The 20,918-nt window shown below is 53.2% G+C and overlaps 1 protein-coding gene across 1 annotated transcript in view; it reads right to left on the bottom strand.

Moving 5' to 3' along the window:
* Nucleotides 1-4,217: 4,217 nt before the first annotated feature.
* Nucleotides 4,218-20,918, bottom strand: part of JAG1 (jagged canonical Notch ligand 1) — a 35,387-nt gene continuing 18,686 nt past the window's right edge. The window contains exons 6-26 of the mRNA XM_040248296.1: nucleotides 18,880-19,010; nucleotides 18,580-18,699; nucleotides 17,549-17,662; nucleotides 16,428-16,541; nucleotides 15,728-15,841; nucleotides 15,268-15,314; nucleotides 14,774-14,947; nucleotides 14,108-14,258; nucleotides 13,148-13,312; nucleotides 12,561-12,674; nucleotides 11,980-12,093; nucleotides 11,782-11,895; nucleotides 11,529-11,645; nucleotides 11,034-11,061; nucleotides 10,511-10,596; nucleotides 9,040-9,153; nucleotides 8,285-8,394; nucleotides 7,967-8,200; nucleotides 7,627-7,758; nucleotides 7,075-7,225; nucleotides 4,218-6,392 (exon numbers count right to left, since the gene is read on the bottom strand). Coding sequence (XP_040104230.1) covers nucleotides 5,935-6,392; nucleotides 7,075-7,225; nucleotides 7,627-7,758; nucleotides 7,967-8,200; nucleotides 8,285-8,394; nucleotides 9,040-9,153; nucleotides 10,511-10,596; nucleotides 11,034-11,061; nucleotides 11,529-11,645; nucleotides 11,782-11,895; nucleotides 11,980-12,093; nucleotides 12,561-12,674; nucleotides 13,148-13,312; nucleotides 14,108-14,258; nucleotides 14,774-14,947; nucleotides 15,268-15,314; nucleotides 15,728-15,841; nucleotides 16,428-16,541; nucleotides 17,549-17,662; nucleotides 18,580-18,699; nucleotides 18,880-19,010 — 2,902 coding nt within the window. The 3' untranslated portion in view covers nucleotides 4,218-5,934. The remainder of the gene's footprint in view (nucleotides 6,393-7,074; nucleotides 7,226-7,626; nucleotides 7,759-7,966; nucleotides 8,201-8,284; nucleotides 8,395-9,039; nucleotides 9,154-10,510; nucleotides 10,597-11,033; nucleotides 11,062-11,528; nucleotides 11,646-11,781; nucleotides 11,896-11,979; nucleotides 12,094-12,560; nucleotides 12,675-13,147; nucleotides 13,313-14,107; nucleotides 14,259-14,773; nucleotides 14,948-15,267; nucleotides 15,315-15,727; nucleotides 15,842-16,427; nucleotides 16,542-17,548; nucleotides 17,663-18,579; nucleotides 18,700-18,879; nucleotides 19,011-20,918) is intronic.

The raw sequence follows: 20,918 nt of genomic DNA, 5'->3' as shown, positions 1-20,918 counted from the left end.
AGGGTGCCTTGGCGCATAGGAAACTTTAGCATAAAGCGCGTAATTCTGGGCTCCCAGCATGAGCAACAGGTTGAAGACGTGGGATCCGCTCCTGCCCCTCCTCGGCGGGTGGGGAGACGTGGAGGAAACCAGTGGCCCACGGGCGGTTCCGGGAATCCGCGGATGTGTCTGTGCTGGCCCTGGCCATGGGTGGCATCACGTTCAGCCGCCTGGGAGTTTAGTCCTTTAACTGCTCGGGTGCTGTTTGCTCTACAGCCTGCCCTGGAGGCAAGCATGGTGGAGGGGCTGTGAGAGCAGGCCTGCCGCAGTGGCAGTCACCTGACCCCGCCTGCCCCTCCCAGCTGCCGCCAATACGACCCTCTTGAAAACCCGGTGCGGTGCGCCTGTGAGTGCAACGCAGAGGGAGGGGCAGGATGTAGGCGGCTGTCGCTTGCTTTCCTTTCTCACCCTCTTTTCCTGCGATTCATTTTCTAATTCCCTGAAGCAGAAACTCAAAAGGAAATCCGAAGCTGGCCAAGACTTGCCTCCAAAGGAGCGGGGCCAGGTCTGCCTTTGCTTCGGGGAATGTGCGTTGTCCGTGGGGTCGTAAAGCTGTCCACTTCTAGGCAGAGTCTGGAGCAGGCAAAGCTCGGATGGTCACGCTGACTTTGTGGTGGCGTCCTGTGCCTTCACTTTGGTTCCTTGCTCACTTCCCACGTCTGCACCTTTGACAGTCACATCAAGGGCAAGTTCTGGAGATAAACCTGACAAATCCCCAGAAGACGCCGAAAACACAGCAACCCAGCTGGCAGGAGCCCCAGATTCTAGTCCTAATTCTTGCTAACTCGGTGTGACCTGGAACGGGTCCCTGATCCTCTCTAGGTCCCAGTTTTCCCACCTGGAAAAGTAAGGAAGGGCGGATCCTTTGCTTGGGAAGGTCTCCGATTGCGCTAATATCCAGTGAGTCTCCCATGAAGGCTTTTCAGCTGCACTTTTCTGAGAAAGGCTGAAGTAAAGCAGCTTTTCCCTCTTCAGGTGGAAAACAGAGCTGGAGCCAACCCGTCTGGGTGCGGATCTGTCATTAGGAAGCCAGCTGCCAGCTCCTGTTCCCCTGGGATGGAGGAGCCCCGCTGGCCCTGCCAGGAGAGGGTCCCTTTTAAAAAAAGCTGTTGCCAGCATCTGCTTTCACCCTCTGGGTAATTCAGCTCCTGGGTGCCCTGATGTGGAGTGTGGCGGGGGAGGCGTTGGCGGTGGTGGTGGGGGGGGTTGCGGGTAGGGCAGTGGGCAGGCCTCGATTCAAGGTTCTTATTGGACTTTAGAGCCTTTACTCCCCAAGTTAATTTCCCCAACTTGCCTATCACAGGTTACTACTGGACCTACGCATAATGATACATAATTTAAGACTTGTAAAAGCTGCCCAGGACTTGAAAGAAACAGTCTAAGCCAGGAGCCTGTGCCTGGCATGCAAGAGCAAGTAACACAGGTAGAATTTCTGTCCAAAGCGGGGGAGCCACACCCTTGTGACACCATCTCAGAGGTTGCCACGCTGTGTGCAGGCCCTTCTGTGCCAGGCGGTGGCACCCGAGCCCTGCAACGATCACCCCCACTTGCCATTAACCACCACTGGAAGGCAGTTAGTTGTTCATAAGGGGAAGTTCTTTATTCTTAATAGACCCAGGAATATCTCATGGACATAAAGTGATGCAACAGGATTGCCCTGATGGCTTCTGAGCTCTGTTTTTAAGACTTCTGGGGCCAGAACCCCACAGAACTGCCCTGGGGCACCCTTCTACTTCTGATACCCAAGCTGTCTGTTGGCATAGTTGGAGCCTGACATAGCCTGAGTCGGGATGTTTAGCTGCTTGTGGGATGGAAAAAAAATGTTAAGAAAAATAATTGTTGTTTTTGCAAACTATCTATTTAAAAACAGAACCTCAGGAAGCAGATTTCTGTTTCAAGGCTCAGATGAATCAGAGCTTACAAAGTATAAATACACATTAGCAGGAGGAGGCTTCCCATAACCCAGTGCTGGTGTGTTTCGCCGGAACCTCTGACTCCTGCTTCTCATTCCCAGCAGAAGCAAGAAAGCAAGCCTCCATGGAAGCGGAAGTGCTAGAACCTCGCTCAGCCCGAGTTGCAAACCTCTGCAGGCCAATAGGAGTTTTATATTTTTTCTTTAAAAGCAACTGGTTGTTCTCCACACACACTCGCTCACTTTAGGGTCGACAGGTGTATGCTGTTCGGAAATGTGGCAAACCCACAGGCTGATTCCTTGGGCTCTTTGCCACCTAAGAAAGATTACCAAATAAGTTAACTTTGACTCACTGACCCCTCAGATCAGCCAATAAAATGAAGCGCTTACACCACAACTTGCTCAAGGGGTAGTGTAATTGATTTACTTAAAAATGATGTCAGGTGGCAATTGAGCAACAAACTGGCTTCCAGACTGCTTAATTCAGTTTAACAAGGAGGAAAAACCTTGTAATTAACGGAAGAGCTTGAATACTTTGGTGAAGCTGTTTTCAAAGTCTGCCATACCTAAGGTGGGGAGGGTGGAGGAGAGGAGGGGACAGCTTCTTGAAAACTATAGCTTCTCAGGCCCGGCTTGCAAGTCAGGGGCCAGGCCTGGGATTCTGCATTTAAGAGAAACACCTTTGCAAATTCTGCTTCTCTGCTCCTCACCCAGTCTCACTTGACTTTTAGTCAAGCTATATACTCCCTTTTCCGTTCTAAGTCTACATTTTATATACACGTCTAGAGTCCTAGGACAGTTTCCCATCCTAAAGCAACCAGCTTTGAGCTGCTGTTTTCCTGGAGTTTCATGGTATATATGTACTAATGTTGGAATTCTAGTTCATCACGTTTCTGATCGGAAAATTCTTCATCTTTGAGGGCCTGATTATAGGAGGCACAGAGCTTTCCGGGAGCGGGGGGTGGGGGAAGGTTCTGGGCTCTTCTCTTGCCCTTTTCCTGCCTCCAGGACAACCAGGACTCCAGTGCAGGATGCCTGCTATCTGAAGAAAGGTGACAACCACCCTTACCAACCAAGGTCCTGGCTTCGAACTGTGTCCAGATGAGCCTGTCTCCTCCCTTCCACCACCCAGCATGTCCTACGTAGACGGCTCCTTGAAATAACAATCTCAAGATCACTAGTCTCTTAGAACAAAGGATTGCAGAGGTCATCAGATTTTTTTCTTGGCACACAAGCATCTGGCAACTACCCAGGGACTTCAGGGGTCCTGCAGAATCCAAGTTTACAAACCACCAGAGCAAGGTAGTGTCGGAATTCCGATTTGGTCCTGCTGGTCGGTCTGCTCCTCCCTGACCCCACCCCGCAAACAGCCATGCCAGGATGGGGAGCTGTCACGGGGACCACCCCACCCCACAGAGAGCCACGCCGGGACGGGGAGCCATCGGGGACCAGGCTCGTCTCGGCACTTGTCCTTGGTGCCGCCTCCCTGGTGAGCCAGAATTCCGTCCCCGCCCCCGACCATGCACAAAGAACAGGGACGCCTCAACCTGCCATCTGTTCTTAACCACGACAGCCGCTGGGACATAGCCCCTAACCTGGTAAAAGAGAAGGGTCCCAAGAATGAAGCAAGATCAACATCCGCATGGCTTTTCCTCCGCTTAGCCTGGAGCGCCAGCTGGACGTGCACCGCGAAGACTGGATGGGGTGCACAACCACAGAGCCACGGCTGCGAGGAGGGCAAGCTGGGGCTTCCTGCGTAGAGGAGGGCGCTCCTGGCAGCTCCCTGAAGCTGCTGGAAGCTGTCCACAAGCCCGTCACTGGCGGCTCACCCTCCACGTAGAGGTGCCAGAAGCAAAGCCCCCACACACACCCCGACACCACGTGGGCACGCCTGTTGCCCATGGCTCTCCTGCCCGTCACCGGTGGGACAGCCCAGTGCCAGCTCCTAGGGTTGATTGAGAGGGAGACTGGTGCCGGCTCACCACCGGGAGCAAGGTGATGAGCGGTGAGACAGGCCCTCATCCCCAGGGCCTGGCATCACCCCCTCCTGGAGGCCAGCCTGGAGGCAGGAGCATGCACAGAAGCCTCGAGGGTGTGGTCCGCAGTGACGCCAGGACAGTCCTAGTCATCCAAGTAACCAGAGAGGAAGACAAAGCATGCTGCCTCCCTCCCAATCCCTCAGCACCGATTCCAAGCTATTTAAAACCCTCTGACTGAGGTGGGCATCGCCCCAAAGTTGCTCAAAACAATTCACATCCACACTGCAGGCCATTAATCCAGTGGTGTTTATTCAAGCAGTATTCACACTCGCTGTCGAATAACAAGGGCATCAAGACCCCGAAGATGGGGCTCTCACAGCTCCAGCTTCACAGCAGCCTCTCTGGGAGGGGTTTCAAGAACTTAAGATGAAGGTGATGGCTGAAAACGCTTGCCATTCCTGCTCTGGGTCCCCGAGGAGTACAGCCTGCTTCTTGCATCCTGGTCACCAGACAGACCCAGGCCAGCGGCAGAGGCATAGCTGGGCAAAACTACGTAAGCTCAGAAGAGGCCACACTGGTCCATGTTTTCGTACAAAAAATTTAATAAATATGACTTTTCAAAATGTATTGCCAGGAACAACACAAAGATGCACGTTTATGTTCGTATAACACTAAGAGGACAATACAAAGGCTCTTCATGGTCTCAATGGTGAACTAACAAAATCAGTTTTGAATAAGCCTTTTTGAACTTAAACTTCATCATAGCATTTTGATTTCCTCACTTAAGGCAGGCAGTGGACTCTATGGCAAATCTAAACAGTGATCTTACTGGACATTTTACGGTTCAAGTATTCAACTAGCTTATTAGAATACTCCCTAAATGCAGTAGATAAAAAAATCAAATCAGTCTTACATAGCGAATGGTGAAAAGAAATCAGAGTTTACAAAATAAGATTGGTGTGCTTCCAACTTCACACAGTTAATTTGATATGTTTACTGATCTTCAACCACTCACATTTTGGCTATGTTTAGTCATAGCTCACCTTGTTCCCTTAAACTGCTAGGCAGCAGATCATCTGCCTGTCTCTCTTCAAGTCTTAAAAAAAAAAAAAACAAAAAACCACCTGTTCTAGACTAATTCTCAAACTGCCTCTCAGTCGGGGTTTTGAATATCTGACGTCGTACGAAAAAAAAAAAATTCCACCAGTATTCCAGGCACAAAAGGCCACCCTATTGTCTTAAACTATTTTCAAACACCTTAATTTTGGCTTATAGGCAACACGTAATAAGAAAATAGGTTCAAAAAAATAAAGCCATACGCTTACAACGCTATCAAAAACCTTCAATTCTAAACACGTACATATAAATAAAAAGGAATGATGTCTTAAGGCTCTTGATTATTAAGTTAATAAATCAAATATACACAGTGATTAATAAAAAAAGAATTATTTACATAACTATACAAAATTCTACTTTTGACACATTTTTCCTCTTTAAATTCTTCATTTTACCAGCAACTGCTGACATCAAAGTCCCCCCTCCCCCAACAACAACAACAAAATACAATAAAAAAAAATAAATAATAAACTCATTTGTGATAGTTGCTGTGGTTCTGAGCTGCAAAGGCACTTTTCAAATACAGAACTACTTGGACGTCATCATAAAACCAATATACAAAAACAACTCAAGAGTCAATAAATATAAATAAAAACTATGATCCTAAGACTGCACCACCATCGGGACATCTGGCAGAAATGGAAGCTGGGCGTACTCCTGGGAGCCTGATCCGGAGGCGCGGGCAGGCGGGGGCGGGGGGCCCGGTGTTTGCATAGCTGCGCGGTGCGGTGCCACCCAGCCAACCACAGAAACTACCATTGCCAGTGTAAGCCAGCTTGTCAGAACTTAAATTAGCACGGGACTCTACATCCGGGACAGCGTGGGGCTGGGCACGACAGACAGGGCAGCCGCAGGAGCGGGAGCCCTCGGACGGCGCCCGCCCGTCTGCTATACGATGTACTCCATGCGGTTCAGGCTCTGCGCGCTCTCCAGGTCTCTGTTGTCCTGTTTGTTTGTCCAGTTGGGGTGTTTGGCCGGCGTGCCATGGGGGGGCTTCTCCTCTCGGTCGACCAGCGTGTACGTGGCCTGCTTGGCGAAGCGCGCCTTCTGCTGGTGTTTGTCCATGTCGTCCTCCTCCACCTCCGAGTTGTGTGTCCTTATTTTGGACATTTTGGAGTTCTTGCTCTCGTAGTCCTTGACGGGGACCGTGTTGGCCCCGTGCTTCTCGATGGGGTTCTTAATCTGGTTCAGCTGCTCGCGCACGTTGTTGGTGGTGTTATCCTCGGAAGCGGCGCGCGCGTGGCTGCCCGGCTTCCGGCGCTTGCGCACGCACCAGTAGAAGGCGGTCACCAGGCAGCAGACCCAGGCCACGGTCAGCACCGAGCTCAGCAGCGGCACCAGGAAATCTGCACGGCAGGGCGGCGGCGGGGAGCCCGGTGAACCACACCGCGGCCCCAGCCCCTTCCCCACCCGCATCGTCCCTCCCGGCGTCCTCAGAGACCCTGCTGGCCTCTCCAGAGAGACCGGGGCAAACAGCAGCCCATACGGGTGCCCACTTCCGTGTGGGGAGGGGCGTCTGGCTACTGAGACAGCTCATGAGATGAGTGGTTCTCAGAATCATCAGAAAGAGGGCCCTGGGACGCATGGCTCCAACGCCCCCGGGGGTCCCATGCCAGCTATAGCACAGTGATGCTCCAGGGATCCCCGGGGGACTCCGGCTACCCTGCAGGGCCACTGAGCCCTTCATCAAAGCCGCGCTTAGGACGGACTGTTCCCCAAGCCCGGAGCACAAGCAGGCTCCACGAAGATGCGTACTCAGGGTACGGCAACACTCTGCCCGGGCGGTGCCCGGCAGCCAGAGACAGCCCGCAGGCAGGGGACAAGTCAGGCCACCTCTGCCCACAGCCGTGGGGTCCTGTCACGTCAGCCCACCTCTGTCTTCTTGCTAGTTAAAAATGGGGATCCTTGAACAGGGAATCAGCAGCTAACTTTCCGCCTGGGGTTTCCCTGGATGTAGGTTGTGCTGGTCTTATTGATAAGCTGGACAGGACGGTCCCCACAGAAACGGACCCCGACCCCACCACCTACCTGTTTTGCTCTTCAGAGGACGCCTCTGAACTCTCACTTCCGAAACAGCAGCAATCAGCGAGCTGTTCCCATCACGTTTACTGACGAGATTTATGATTTTGTCGGTGATCTCCTTGATAGGGTTTCCATCATCCCGGATGTCTTCAGCAGACTGGAAAAGGAAGCATCAGAAACAGGGGGTCAGGGACACTCACCAGTCACTTTTACTCAAAATTATTTGACCATACATGTATGCCATTCCCTGGAGGCTCAGACGAGAAAGAATCTGTCTACAGTGGGAGAGGACCCAGCTGGGGATTTCTGCGCTGGGAAGATCTCCTGGAGAAGGGAATGGCAACCCACTCCATTATTCCTGCCTAGGGAATCCTATGGACAGAGGAGCCTGGTGCGCTATGGTCCATGGGGTTGCAATGAGTTGGATACAACTGAGCTCCTAACACACATGTACATCAAGCTCTCCTTCCATGTACCTGCTCATCTGGATACTAGCTAAGTGAGCTCTCTGGGCTACTTCCAATGAAACGACTAGGCATAAATGGGTCTCATACTCACAATGGCCACGTGCATTTCATTGTTTGCAGAAGGGGAAGGCTCGCAAGCTACGTAAAGCGAATATTCAGCAGAAACATTCTTCAAAATATTCAAATTCCGCAGTTCACTGCAAATGTGCTCCGTGGTGAGACCCTAGAATGATATTTTAAAATCCACACATGTGTAAGGGAGCAGAACGAAAAAAGACTGCTGTTTACTTGAAAGGGAGGCTTCGTGCAAGCCGAGCTTTGGTGAAGAACAAGAATCCAGGCTAAGGAAGCGATCCGAGCTCGTGATGTCTCTGCTTTAGGGCAAGTGGACACACCCCACCTCTCCAGAGCCAGCCAGAAGTGTTCCATACCGGCGACATCATCTCCTTGTTGAAGGTGAACGTGATGTTGGCGCAGTTGTCCTGGTAGTAGGGGTCAGATTCGCACTTGGTCTTCACGGGCTGGAGGCTTGAGGACCGGCACTCGCCCACCCCGGTGCAGGGGTGCACGAAGCACTGGGTGTCCAGGATGGGCACGCAGCTCTGCCCACTGGGGCACTCACTGTGCCCTCTGTGCAGTGAGCAGGGGCGGGGGCCACACCACACCTGCAGGGACAGACAGCGCAGCTCAGGAGGTGCCCGGCGGCGGTCCACACGGCTGCGGGACAAGGGCGGCCAGGCTGTGCCTACCTTGGAGCAGGCGACCCTCCCGTCCAGGCACTGGCAGGCGTTGCAGTCAGCGTCCCACCTGGCCCCGTCAGGTATCACGCTCCCCATGGTGACGCATGACCTCCCTGAAACTGAGGCGGAGACCCGTGAGTGGCAGGAGCTGCCCTTTCTGCGGACCGTCCTCCTGACTCTTCACTCCCTGCCCAGCGGGAGATGCTGAGGCCCGTCGCCCTTTGCCCCATGACAATGCAGCTGCTGTCAGCAGGCAAGCATTCTCCCCCGCTCAGAGGGCCCTGCACCTGGCCACACGACCAGCTATGATCAGTGCAGCGTCCAGGGACAGAAGTGAGCGAAGTCTCCCCCTGGGAGTGAGCTTGGCTCCTTGAAAGCCTGCCGTCTGCCAGGAAAAGGACATGTCCTGGGTACAGTGCCGGTCCAAAAAGGGTGGGGTGGCACACAGAACAGAACTGGGTGCCCAGCGCAAGGCATCCATCACCCTGCTTGCCCTGTGTGCCCACTAACATCACAACTGCCTGCTGTAGGCATAGAGGTTGGGGAGGGTTATTACAGAGCATAATGGTGACAAAAGCTGGCTAAAACTAACAGTGACTCTGCTTTCAAAGGACCTTCAGGTTTCCCAGTCCTGGGTGTCTTCAGCAGACACGCCCTCTGTATTCTTTCCCTGAGCACAATGTCTACACACGAACAGTTGAAAAGGTGGCTGCAATGCCCACTCAGCCCAGGGGACCCACGGCAGCGGGACCTGGCCCACATACCTTCCTGGCATTTGGCACCACTGTGCCCTGGGGGGCAGATACAGCGGTAACCATTGATCTCATCCACACAGGTCGCCCCGAAAGCACAAGGTGAAGACTGGCATTCGTTGATGTCTAGGAGAAATGGAGTTCAAGTTTAGGCTCCAATGGGAGGCACCAATGCTTTTCTGATAAAACACAGACAGGATCTGTAGGCCTAAGTATAGGCTGAGTGCATTTTCATCATGTGACCAGCACCCAAATGAAGAAATGACCATCAGTACTGCCAAAGTCTCTGGTCACGGCCTCCCAAGGGTCACCACGAGCCTGACTTCTAACAGCTGAGAATTTCTCATTTGGGGAAACAGCAATTTTTAATTAAATGCTCCTTTTCTAATAGTGTAATTTAGAGAACAGAGGCCAGCAAAGATCTTGATAAAGGGTCAGCTAGCAAGTATATCTTAGGCTTTGCGGGCCATGTGGTCTCTGTTACAACTGCTCAACTCTTGCAGCATGAAAACAACCCTTAACAGTACGTAAATAAGAGTGTGGTTGTGGGTCAATAAAACTTTATTTACAAAAACAGGCAGTGGGCCAGATTCGGCCCCCAGGCCATAATCTGCCAATCCTTGATTCAGAAACATGAAATACACACAAAGTCCCCCACCCAGTGGAGCCCCTGGTGGCTCAGACGGTAGAGTCTGCCCGCAGTGCTGGAGACGCGGGTTTGATTCCTGGGTCGGGAAGACCCGGGAAGATCCTGAGTTGGGAAGACCTCCTGGAGAAGGCAATGGCAACCCACTCCAGTATTTCTGCCTGGAGAATCCCATGGATGGAGGGGCCTGGTGGGCTACAGTCCATGGGGTCACAAAGAGTTGGTCACAACTGAGTGACTTCACTTTCACTTTTCTTTCCCCCACCCAGTATTTCTTGAAGATCCAGACTTGAGGACCTCAAGGAGGACCAGTTTAAAAGTTTAAATAATTATTGAGGGATAAGAACATACACAAAGAAGCATAACTGATCTATCACTTTTTTTTTTTTTTGGCAAAAGAAAGGGCATGTAAAAAAGTAGGGAAAAGGCTCAGAATAAACTTTAAACTTCCTGAAAAAACTGGATTTCTTGGCCTCATTTTGTTTGAATCATTTCAGTGGGGCCTGACCCAGCCTTGGAAACCACAGCCTCAGCCCTTCCTGTGGCTGAGGTCTGGGGCTACGCATCCTTGCCCATCGTTTCATGCTACCACAGGAGGAGCACACTTTTCCTAGAGCCTCAGAGTAAATTAACCATCAGATGCTGTGGCTGAGGCTCTCTCCCCAGGAGCGAAGGGGGCTGTGCGCCCCAGGCAGAGTCCAGCCAGGGGCATCTTACACCCAGCTGGAAGCAGGAGACTAATTGTCAAGGCTACTTAGAACCATGGCCATAACTGTTTTAGAGAGGAAAACTCTTAGACTAAGGGTTGGGGAGATACCAGTCAGAGGTGGTCCTTACTTATTCTGCAGTCGGGCCCAGCGAAGCCGGGGGCGCATTCACAGCGGTACCAGTTCTCACCATCCACGCATGTGCCACTGTTGTAACTACGAGAGCAGAGGCCACTTGGTTACCACCTCCCTGTCTGCCACTCCCCCCGCCAAGGGTGGCCCCACGCCGGTTATGATGGGCAGCTCTCAGCCCTGCCCACATGCACCAGGGCCTGGTTCCCATCCCCAGAGTGTCCAGTTCACAGTTCCTGGTTGCAGGAGCTCCAGTCGCGTCCCAGGCACTAAACCCCCCACAGTGATTCCTGTGTACGGCCAAGTCTGAGCATCACTGCTCTAAACGCAGATACCATCTGACTGACGTGTGGCCCACAGACTGGAGTGATGGGCACTGCCTGGGAGCTTGTCGAAAAGAAGAAATCTGCAGCAACCCCCAGCCCTCCTGAATCAGAAGCTGGATTTTACACAGGAGGCCCAGGAGAGGCCCAAACCTGTCACAGCCAACAAGTGCCTGCATAACAAGGCGCTATGCTTACCAGGGATGAGGACTGCAGTCATTGGTGTCTGCAAATTAAAAAAAAAAAAAAATTTTTCAAAAACTTAACAGCGAAGGCTTCTTAGGCCTAAGTGAAAGCACCCGTGATTTCCACAATACCCAAATGATAAGGCTGTCATTAACGCCAGCAGGAGGAGCTTAAGACCCCTGCTCAATTGGAACCAGGCCCACATCACACTTTGCGGCAGTCACCATGGGACACTTGTACACAGGAAGAGGCCCCGGGAAGGCTGGGCAGGGGACTGTAAGAATGGCTCTTGGTCAGACCAGAGCCAGAAAGCAAGCCGCCATCTGTGTCCACTTATCTCGTGGGTGACTTTCTCATGCCCAGGGCAGGGCTGCCTCCCATCAAGGCCTTAGAACAGGGCCAGGTGATGTGCACGGAGCCATCACACAGCTCTGCTTCTGGTTTCCATCGCCAGCCCCAGGGGTCAGGACGGGCCCTGGCAGAGCTCGGGGTCGGGGGGACACTCACTCTGCGTGCAGATGGGCCCCTCCCAGCCTTCCTTGCAGACACACGTGAAGGACTCGCCGTTGACCACGCAGGTGCCCCCATTATGGCAGGGGCTGGGCAGGCAACTGCTGTTCCGGGCTGTGAGACAAGATCAGACAAGACCATGCTCCCTGAGGCTCCAGAGACCTCGCGAGGGACGAAACACAGGCCCTGGAGAGCGGTCCCAGGCACTCGGATGCCCTGCGCTCACCACACCCGCGGGGCCGGGACCTACCTATGTTGCAGGTTGTGCCTTCCCAGCCTCCCGGGCACATGCACTTGAAAGCGTCCCCCTCGTCATAGCAGGTGCCACCGTTATTGCATGTGGCCTCATCACACTGGCTATCACCTGCACGAGGAGATCGGCGTGAGCCCGGGCTGCCCTCCCTGCCCCCTCGGACACAGGCCAGGGTCCCCGCCGGCCCCCACTTACGTGAGTGGCACGTCTTGCCTTTCCACCCATTTTTACAGTCGCAGTAAAAGTCATTGACCAAGTCGCGACAGGAACCTCCGTTGTGGCAGGGGTTCTGGCTGCAGTCGTTAATGTCTGCAGTGAGAGCAGACACCCAGCTGAAGACACTCCCAGGCCCTTCAATGCCCCACGACATGTAAGAGGCATGTCTTTCCACCTTCACCCCATTTTCCACTCCCAGTTCAAAAACCAGCACAGCCAAGCTGGGACTTAAGCAGGGGCAGCCTTTCCCAGGAATAAAGGAGCCCGGGACAAGTCATGGAAGTTAAACTCAGGATGGGTGGAAAAGATGACCCCTTTCTTTGTAAGCCAGGATGTCAAGCATGCTAATTCCAGGGGCTAATTCTCAAAGCATCCCCACAGAAGCTCCCTCCCGCGGGCTGGCATGAGCACCACCGAATGCTAACAGCACACAGGCTCTCCTGTCCCAGGGCAGGAGTTGCTGGGGCCTTGCTTCCAGACATTCTCACTAAAAGGAAACGCCTGCTGGGCTGCCTCTGCCCCCACCCCCAGCGCTGCCATCCCCAGGGAGCCCGACGCACTGGTCTCGCAGTGGGCGCCCTCCCAGCCGCCGCTGCAGATGCACGCGTAGGAGTTGACGCCATCGATGCAGGTGCCGCCGTTTCTACAGGGGTTGCTCTCACAGTCGTTAATGTCTGGGGAAGGAGAGGACACAGAACCTGGGTGAATGCAGGATGAGCGATGCCACCACCAGCGCTCTCCTAGGAGTTTCCAGCTCCTCCCGAGAAGAGCCACCCGACACCACCACGCTGAACTCCATCAGGACTGTCCTGGAACCTGACAGGCAGCTGGGGAAGCAGGGGCCTCCAAAGGGCAACCTGTCCATTCTATTGGACATCCTCACACGAGGCTCCTCAGTGAGAGTCAGGAGGAAACTGCTATGGAAGGAGGACCACCCTATCTGCGAAGGTTTCAGAACCTTCCGAAAAAGATGTGCTAGAGACCCCAGGGGCATCAGCGATCTCAGGTAAGCACCACCTCGGTCTTGATCCTGGACGGCACCCCCGGGCTGGTCTCGCCTAAGAGGATCCAGGCCCCACCCCCACCCCCACGGCTAGGCCAGGCAGGGTGGGTGCTCGCCCCCGGCCCCGACGCCACGCGGTCTTACTTTCATGGCAGTACGTTCCGGTGAAGCCTTTGTCACAGTCGCAGGTGAACTTGCCTCCCGACTGACTCTTGCACTTCCCGTGGGGGCCGCAGACATTGGAGGAGATGTACCGCACCCCTTCCGGCGTGTCATTGGCGGCCATAGCCACTGTGCAGCTGTCAATCACTGCAAGACAGGCCCGGGCTCAGCGCCCCGCCAGGCACCCGCGCTCGCGAACCCAGGACCCAGGCCACCTGCTCTCCCAGAGGCAAGTGCCACAAGGCACCTCGGGGGCCACGATGGCCGTGTGCTGCATACGCTGTGACAGGCAAAGCCGACACTCCGCGCAGAGGAGAGTAGTGTTTTTTGTTGGGTTTTTTTTGAGGCATTTTCTCCCTGTGGAGCCGAGCAGCTCATGCATGCAGGCCCTGTCCACCTTTCCTGCTACATCCGCCAGTTCTGCTGGAAGCTGACTGACGAGGAGGAACGGCTTTCCCCTCCACTCAGGGGCACGCATGGCTGCAGGACAGACTTATAGAACCTATGGGCTGAGCCACCTCACACAGCCACAGGCGCTAGTTACATCTAAGTGAATTAAGGTTAGGTAAATCAGGGTTTCTACTTGCCCCGATCGCTCTCTAAATGCCCTGAACCACACGTGGCCTGAGGCTTTTGTACATGCTGGTGCAGAGACCACCAAGGCAGAAGGCTCTGCTGAAGTGGGTGCCCCAGGGAAAGTCTCTGCTTGCAGACCAGCCCGTCCCAGGACGGGATGCTAAATGAATTTCCTTCTCTCCCCAGGCTACTTGCAGGCATGGCCCCTCCACTGGCGGTCTAGGTAGATTGTTTCCACGTGTTCTGACTTCCCTCCAAAGGGGCTATCAATCTACACCCGCTTCGAGTGTCCCAGGGCAGTGACAAATGGCCAGAGAGGAGGAGGAGCTTCGCAGAGGAGCCAGCGTTCAGCAGGGCGGGCGGTACCTTCGCAGGGGGTGGTGCGGCAGTGGTCTTTAAGGTGGGAGCAGTTCTTGCCTTCATAGTCCTCAGGACACTTGCAGAAATAGTCACTGGCACGGTTGTAGCACTGGGCGCCGTTTTGGCAGGGATTGGGCTCACAATAATCGATGTCCAGCTGTGGGACCAGGGATCAGGCAGGGAACAAAGTAAAACAAAGGCATGATTATGACTCCTCTGGGGCAGCGGCCCCCAGAATGTGACCCTTTCAACTGCTTCCATCAGGAGGACACGCAGCAGTATTTATAGCTGTGTCCTAGACACTGTCCAGGTAAGCATTTGAAAAAGCAGGGCAGAGTGGGAGAGCGCTGGGTCTGGGATGAAACTGACAAAAAGAAACTGACAGGCTGGGGGGAGGGGGGCAGGAGGGAGGTTCACGAGGGAGAGGACATGTGTGTCCTTATGGCTGATTCACGCTGTTGCACGGCAGACACAACGTCGCACAGCAATTATCCTCCAGTGAAAAATACAGAAATCAACAGACACCCGGAAGACAATCACTCATCAGTCTCCTTTCACGGCTTATCTTGCAGAGATCCTAGTCAGGAGGAGACTCCAGACCGAGTCGGGGGATGGAGGGAGAGGAGGAGACGTCTGCGAAAACCTGGCCGTCCGCGCTCCAGCCCGGCTCACCTGACAGAGATTTCCAGAGAAACCAGTGGGACACAGACACTGGAATCTGTTGATTTCGTTCTGACAGTGACCCCCGTTGAGACAGGGGTTGCTGGCACACTCATCGATGTCTGTCTCACAGTGATCACCTGCATAGCCAGGTGGACAGATACAGCGATAACCGTTAACCAAATCCTGGAGGAGGAGAAGGAGGGGGAGAAACACATGCATTTTTTTTCTAGGTGCTGCACAAACACAGGGCTTCGGCGGTTCAGCTGAGTCACTGAAAGAGAGGCCACGCCTCTCCAAACGTGAGAGAGGAATTTCTATGTGCATGCCGTCAAGATGATTCCCGGGAGGGAGGCTGGGGTGACATGAGCCCGGGTGAAGTGTCCAGAGCCTCACTTTTCATCTGCAGTGTAAAATCCCCCCGGGACAGGGCTTTCCCGGGGTCCCATCAATCTTTAGGCTTGTTGTCAATCAGTAAGTTTTGACTGAAGCAAAGATTTACATACCCGACAGGAGGCATCATTCTGACACTGGCCAACGCAGTCATTAATATCTAAAAAGCAAACAAGCCATCACATCAGAGGGGCAATTTACATTGAAATTGGGCTTAATTGAAAAGCCTTCTCCTCTCCGGACAGATTAAAAACCTCCAATCAGATTTCCTGTGTGCTTCCCGTGAGATAAGGTTATTACTGGGTGGGAACACTCCCTAATTCTTCCAGACTGAGCTACTGTAACTTCACATCATTGTTTTAACCACCTTATCAGTGTACGGCCGTTTTACCAGCTAATGAGCCTGATAACAAAAAGTATGTTTTCACCGATCACTCCCTCTCCGAAAACATTCCCTCTATAAGGTTTTCCTTCTACTCCTCAAGTCTTAAACCTGGAGCCTAACTATACGTAGCTGGCCAACACCGTCAACACCCTGGCGTCATGAAAGTCAGTGCTGAGAACATTACTCACTTATGTCACAGTTTTGACCCATCCAGCCTGGGAGGCAATCGCAGTAGTAGCTGGCAATTAGATTCTTGCAGGATCTGGCATTTACACAAGGTTTGGCCTCGCATTCATTTGCATCTGAAAGAAAGAGGATGAACAGTGAGAAATGGGGTTCTACCCCCAACCCCAACCCTCCCACACCCACAAAAGAAACCACCAATAGTCTGTCTGAAGTGAGACATTTCAATAAGCTCGCTAAATAAGAGATACTATCTGGAACATCTGAATCCTCCTAGCCATGATCCAATAAGGCATGCTGACTGATCACTTCCCAGCTGCTGTGAACAGCCAGCCCCCAACCACAGGGCACAAAGCACCAGGCACTTCTGTGCAGAACCCAGTGCAGCCTAGTTGCTGGGATTTAAAAGTGGCAGAAAGAATGCAGACAGCTCATTCCTCATGAGATCATCCCCGTTTGGAACCCAGCTGAACACTTCTCGGACAGACGATTGACATGGTTCGAGGAATCCCACGACTTTCCCACAGGGCCTCCAAAAGCCAGGCCATTTGCATACGAGTGATTTCTCCCAGGCTCGCTGGCGAGACCCTCGATAATAAATGACTTCTCGGGAGGGATGGTGCGTGAACTGGCACTGCCGGTCACATGCATCTTCCCTAACAGCTTGGAGGACTCACACTAACCCTCGTGCGGGAGTTCTCTTACCTAACTGGCACGTTTTGCCAGTCCACTGGGGCGGGCACACACACTTAAATCCGTTAACCAAGTCCTGGCAAGTGCCCCCGTGGGAACAGTTATTTGGAGAACAGTCATCAATGTCTGTTCGACAGAGAGAGGAGAGGGTTGGCAACTTAATCTCAGTCCACTTGACAATCAGGTAGTTTACCACCCCTCGCATGAGGGACCTTCACTTAAGAGCCAGGCACCTGAAGTGACAGCCACGATGACGGTAAGGCCCGATTTTAGCTTTAAATCCCCCACTGGCCCAGTTCATCTAATCCCCGACCTAAGCAGGCGGAGAGCCAGCTGGATTCCTGGGCGTCAGCCCTTGGTAATTTGGGACAGCATCTCTGCCCACCTTTATTTCTAAAGAAAAGTTTCATTGCAGCTCAGAGGTAGCTAAGGAGTGGTAAGGATAAATAACTTTCTTCACTGGTGAAAAAGATCACATTCTTATCTGCTCACAAAGTTCTCCCAAAATAACATGCCTGGGGTACCCAACCTCCCACTTCTGCACTGGACTCCAGGGCCTTTGGAGGGGTGTGTCCTTAACTGTGTCGCCTTCTGCTCCCAGGAGTGGATGACAGAGGACTTCAGGCCTGGCGACACCCCAGGAATCCAGGGGCTTGTTAAGGACTACAGACCCCCCACCTCCAAGGGACCCACACATCTGTAGCTCGGTAGCCCTGGTCCCTCATGGAAAATGTTTGTCCCCATGACAAACTTTAGTAGTGACAACCTCCCCCACAGGTGGCATCTGCAGGGCTTTGAGGAGAAGCACTGCCGCCACGATTCAGCCCAGAGGGGGTGGGGCTCCAGGGGGCAGCTGCAAAGGGAGCAGCTTTCCCGGGCAGCCTCTTCCCGTCAGAGCTGCACATGCTGACTTAAGGGGCTGCCTCAGACAGGTGAGCCTGGGGGCTTCCCCGGGCAGGGCCAGAAGCTCAGCTCAGACCTTGGAGCACATCTGCCCCCTCCCACGGAGACAGACCCGGCACTGAGATGACGCGGAGCCTCGATAGTCCTGCATCTCGACACAGTGATCCGCGGCCCGCACCACACCCCCACCCCCACACTGAGAAAGGACACGGGTCAAAGCCCGGACTTACTCGTGGAGCATGTGGGGCCAGTCCAGCCCGGAGAACACTCACACTCGAACCCCAGGGAGGTCTCCTTGCAGCTGCCTCTGTTGTGGCAGGGATCAGAGAGGCAGGCGTGCTCCGCTGTGGACACCAGAGGGCCATCAGCATGGGACACCCAACCCAAGAGGCTACCGGACACGAGCCCCCCACCCACCCCACCCAAAGCCCACCCCCAGGCCACCAGCTCGAGCTTGTTCAAGAAATGATGCATATACACTAACATGTGTAAACAGACAGCCAACAGGAATTTGCTGAATGACTCAGAGAGATCAAGCTGGGGCTCTGTAATAACCTAGAGGGGTGGAAATGGGTGGGAGGGAGATTCAAGAGGCAGAGGACATATGCACACCTGTGTTAACATATGTGAAAGAAAAGTGAAAGGGAAGTCGCTCAGCCGTGTCCGACTCTGCGAACCCACGGACTGCAGCCCACCAGGCTCCTCCATTCATGGGATTTTCTAGGCAAGAATACCGGAGTGGGTTGCCATTTCCTTCTCCAGGGGATCTTCCCAACCCAGGGATCAAACCCAGGTCTCCCGCATTGCAGCCAGACGCTTTACTGTCTGAGCCACCAGGGAATCCCATGTACAGCATATTAATTCATGTTGATGTATGATCAATAAATCAAACCAATGTTGTAAACCAATCAATTTAAAATAAATAAATACTTAAAAAAAAATAGAAGTGAAAGCAAGCGTGGGACCCAACCCCACTGTGTCTGGGGAAAAAGGAAGTCATCTTTCTCGCTAAGCTCTGGTCACCTTTCTCCCAGCTTCCGACTGGGAGATGGGTCACTGCCCTGCACACGCCGCCCCAGTGCAATCAGCCACACCCAAAACACTTGAGCAACGGGAGGGAGGTTTCAGAGAGCCACGGAGCTGCTGGGAGCACAGGTCTTAACACCGGAGGACAGTTTCACCTTTTCCAAGTCTTTAAGTGTATTTGAGTTGAGCAGACAGAAAGTAGAAAAGGGGCTCTCTCTGCGCCTAGACCACTTACCGATTTCACAGTTGGGCCCGGAGTACCCTTCGGGGCAGGAACACTGGTATTTGTCAGGCCCTGTGTTGCTACAAGTTCCCCCATTGAGACACGGCTGGTGGGTCCCGCAGTAGTTGAGATCTGCCAAAAAGACCCCAAAGAAGTCTCTCAAAGATCAGAGAGGCTGCCCATCTGCTGCGTTCCAAGACCCATTCCTCTTTACAAACTAAAACCAAGAGAAATAAACCCAAACTCACAGCATTAAAGGCAAGTTCAAGCAGATTCGAAATAAATGGGAACCCAGCCCCTGCGTGGACGCACCTTTGTCGCAGAGCTGGCCGCCCCAGTTGGTCTCGCAGAGGCACTGCCAGGGCTCGTTACACGTGCCGTGGACGCAGCCGGGGTGCGGGATGCACTTGTCACAGTACAGGCCCTGCCAGCCATACTGGCACCTGGGGACACACAGCACGCCAGCCCTTATCCTCCAGAGCTGGCGGGGAGAGCCGAGCCGGAAAACACAAGCGCTCAAAGCCCAGGCTCGCTAGTTCTGGTGACCCCCTGGCAGACGCTCAAGGTCCGTCCAGGGGTTCCCTCTAAACAAACATTTTCACAGTGGGACCGAGGGCCCCTCCCAGGCCCAGGTGACTCCCGACAAAAGGCGGGCTGTCTAGGGAGAGGCCCGTGCAGGGCCTTCCTGCACAAAGCCCCTCTCTCTTCTCGGTTCCCACAGGAGCCCAGGGTGGGGAATCAATCAAGCCCTGGGTGCGGAGTAGAGGGCTCTCCCTCCAGTGACAGCAGCCACGCACAAGTCCTGCAAATGTGGCGTTTTATACCGCAGTCCACTGGAGCCCCTCCCAGAGCAAGTCGTGACCCCAGCACACAACAAGGCATCAAGGTATCAAGGGTGGCAGGAAACTGCCTCCCAAGGAGGCGTCCTGAGACGGGACAAGGAGGGAGGGGGCACCCTTCCTCACAGAGATGGGGTTGGATCTCTGGACACGTCTGCAGGGACAGCCAAGGAAAGCGGACGGTGCTCAGAGCCAGCTCTGTGGGTGACCTATGACCCATCATCGTGGCTGCTTATGCTCTTTATTCTGTAGCAGTTATTTCTCACTTTGCAAAAACCAAGTCAACTCAGTTTATCCAGTATTGGGGAATGGGGGTGCGTTTCCTTTGTAAATAAGCGCATCACTAATCGGACTCTTTGGAGGCCAGAGAGTGCCTTTGATCCTCAAACAAAACCAAAGCACACACCTTCACCTGGGGCAGGGCTCAGCTGCTCTTCCCTCAGGTTTCAAGCCCTCTGCAACTGTGTCTTCTCAGAAATCCAGCTTCAGCAAACAGGTTGGAGCAGAGGGGAGGGGGCCCCCATGGCAGAGTGAGCAAGGGAGAGCAACAGCCAAGCATTTCCACGGTGGGCCCACGAAAGCCGTGTCAGAACCGTCTCCCCCTTCCCATTCAGCTGAACTTGGGAAAACAAGCACCCCAAGATACTTCCAGAGAGCTGAAGGCAAGCTAAAAACCTTCGTCATGGGAAAATTATAGGGATCCAGCTAATAGCTAATCACCCATGGCCGCGAGTCAACTTAGCCCCTGAGAATTCTGACTAACCACTTCCTAACTTCTAAGAGTAAGCTATCCACGCCCCAGTACAGAGAACCACCAGGATGTGTGGTTTAAAAATCAGACACAGGATTCCGGTTGATCTGAAATGAAACTTCAGTCTAAATGACAAATGACTATTTAATGGAGTAAAATAAGAACCAAGTCAATGCTTTGTTAGCAATTTCTTTAAAAGTGGACCCTCAAGTTGGTGGGAGCTCAGAGTGATGCTTCTTAGCCTAGAAGGTAGATATTAAGAGGGAGTTGATTTGGAAATAGCATTCTTGTCACTGTCTTTCCTCTATTCCCTCCCAAATGAGGGTTTGCTACACCTCTTCAATCTGCTTAACAAAATACAAGAAGAGACAGCTGAGGACCTGCCCTCAGCTCTTAATTAATGAGAGACTGGATCCCCAAGCATAAAAAAGGAACCACAAGAGGCCACGGATGACTTCAAAAGAAAACAAATAAAAATACTGACCCTAAAACAGGCATCCACAAAGTTATCCCAGTTTAATAATATATGATTAAGGTTCTCATGAGAAATTGAAGCGACTTTCCTCACAGGATGATTCACAATTAAGTTTGATATTATTGGCAGGCTCGCAATGAAGCAAGACCGTGCGTCCAGGAAAAGGAACCCAGGTCGACTGGGGAGCAAGAGAGGCAGGCAGGTTCTCTCATGCGGAGGAAACAGAACAAAAACACACCCTTCTCGGCCACCATCCAGAGGGCCACTTACAGGTTGCGGGCCATCC

Source organism: Oryx dammah, unplaced genomic scaffold (genome assembly GCF_014754425.2).
Source record: "Oryx dammah isolate SB20612 unplaced genomic scaffold, SCBI_Odam_1.1 HiC_scaffold_10, whole genome shotgun sequence".
In the NCBI taxonomy this organism is placed as follows: domain Eukaryota; kingdom Metazoa; phylum Chordata; class Mammalia; order Artiodactyla; family Bovidae; genus Oryx; species Oryx dammah.
Note: the sequence above shows the minus strand (reverse complement) of the source record. Positions and strands in the feature narration are given on the sequence as shown.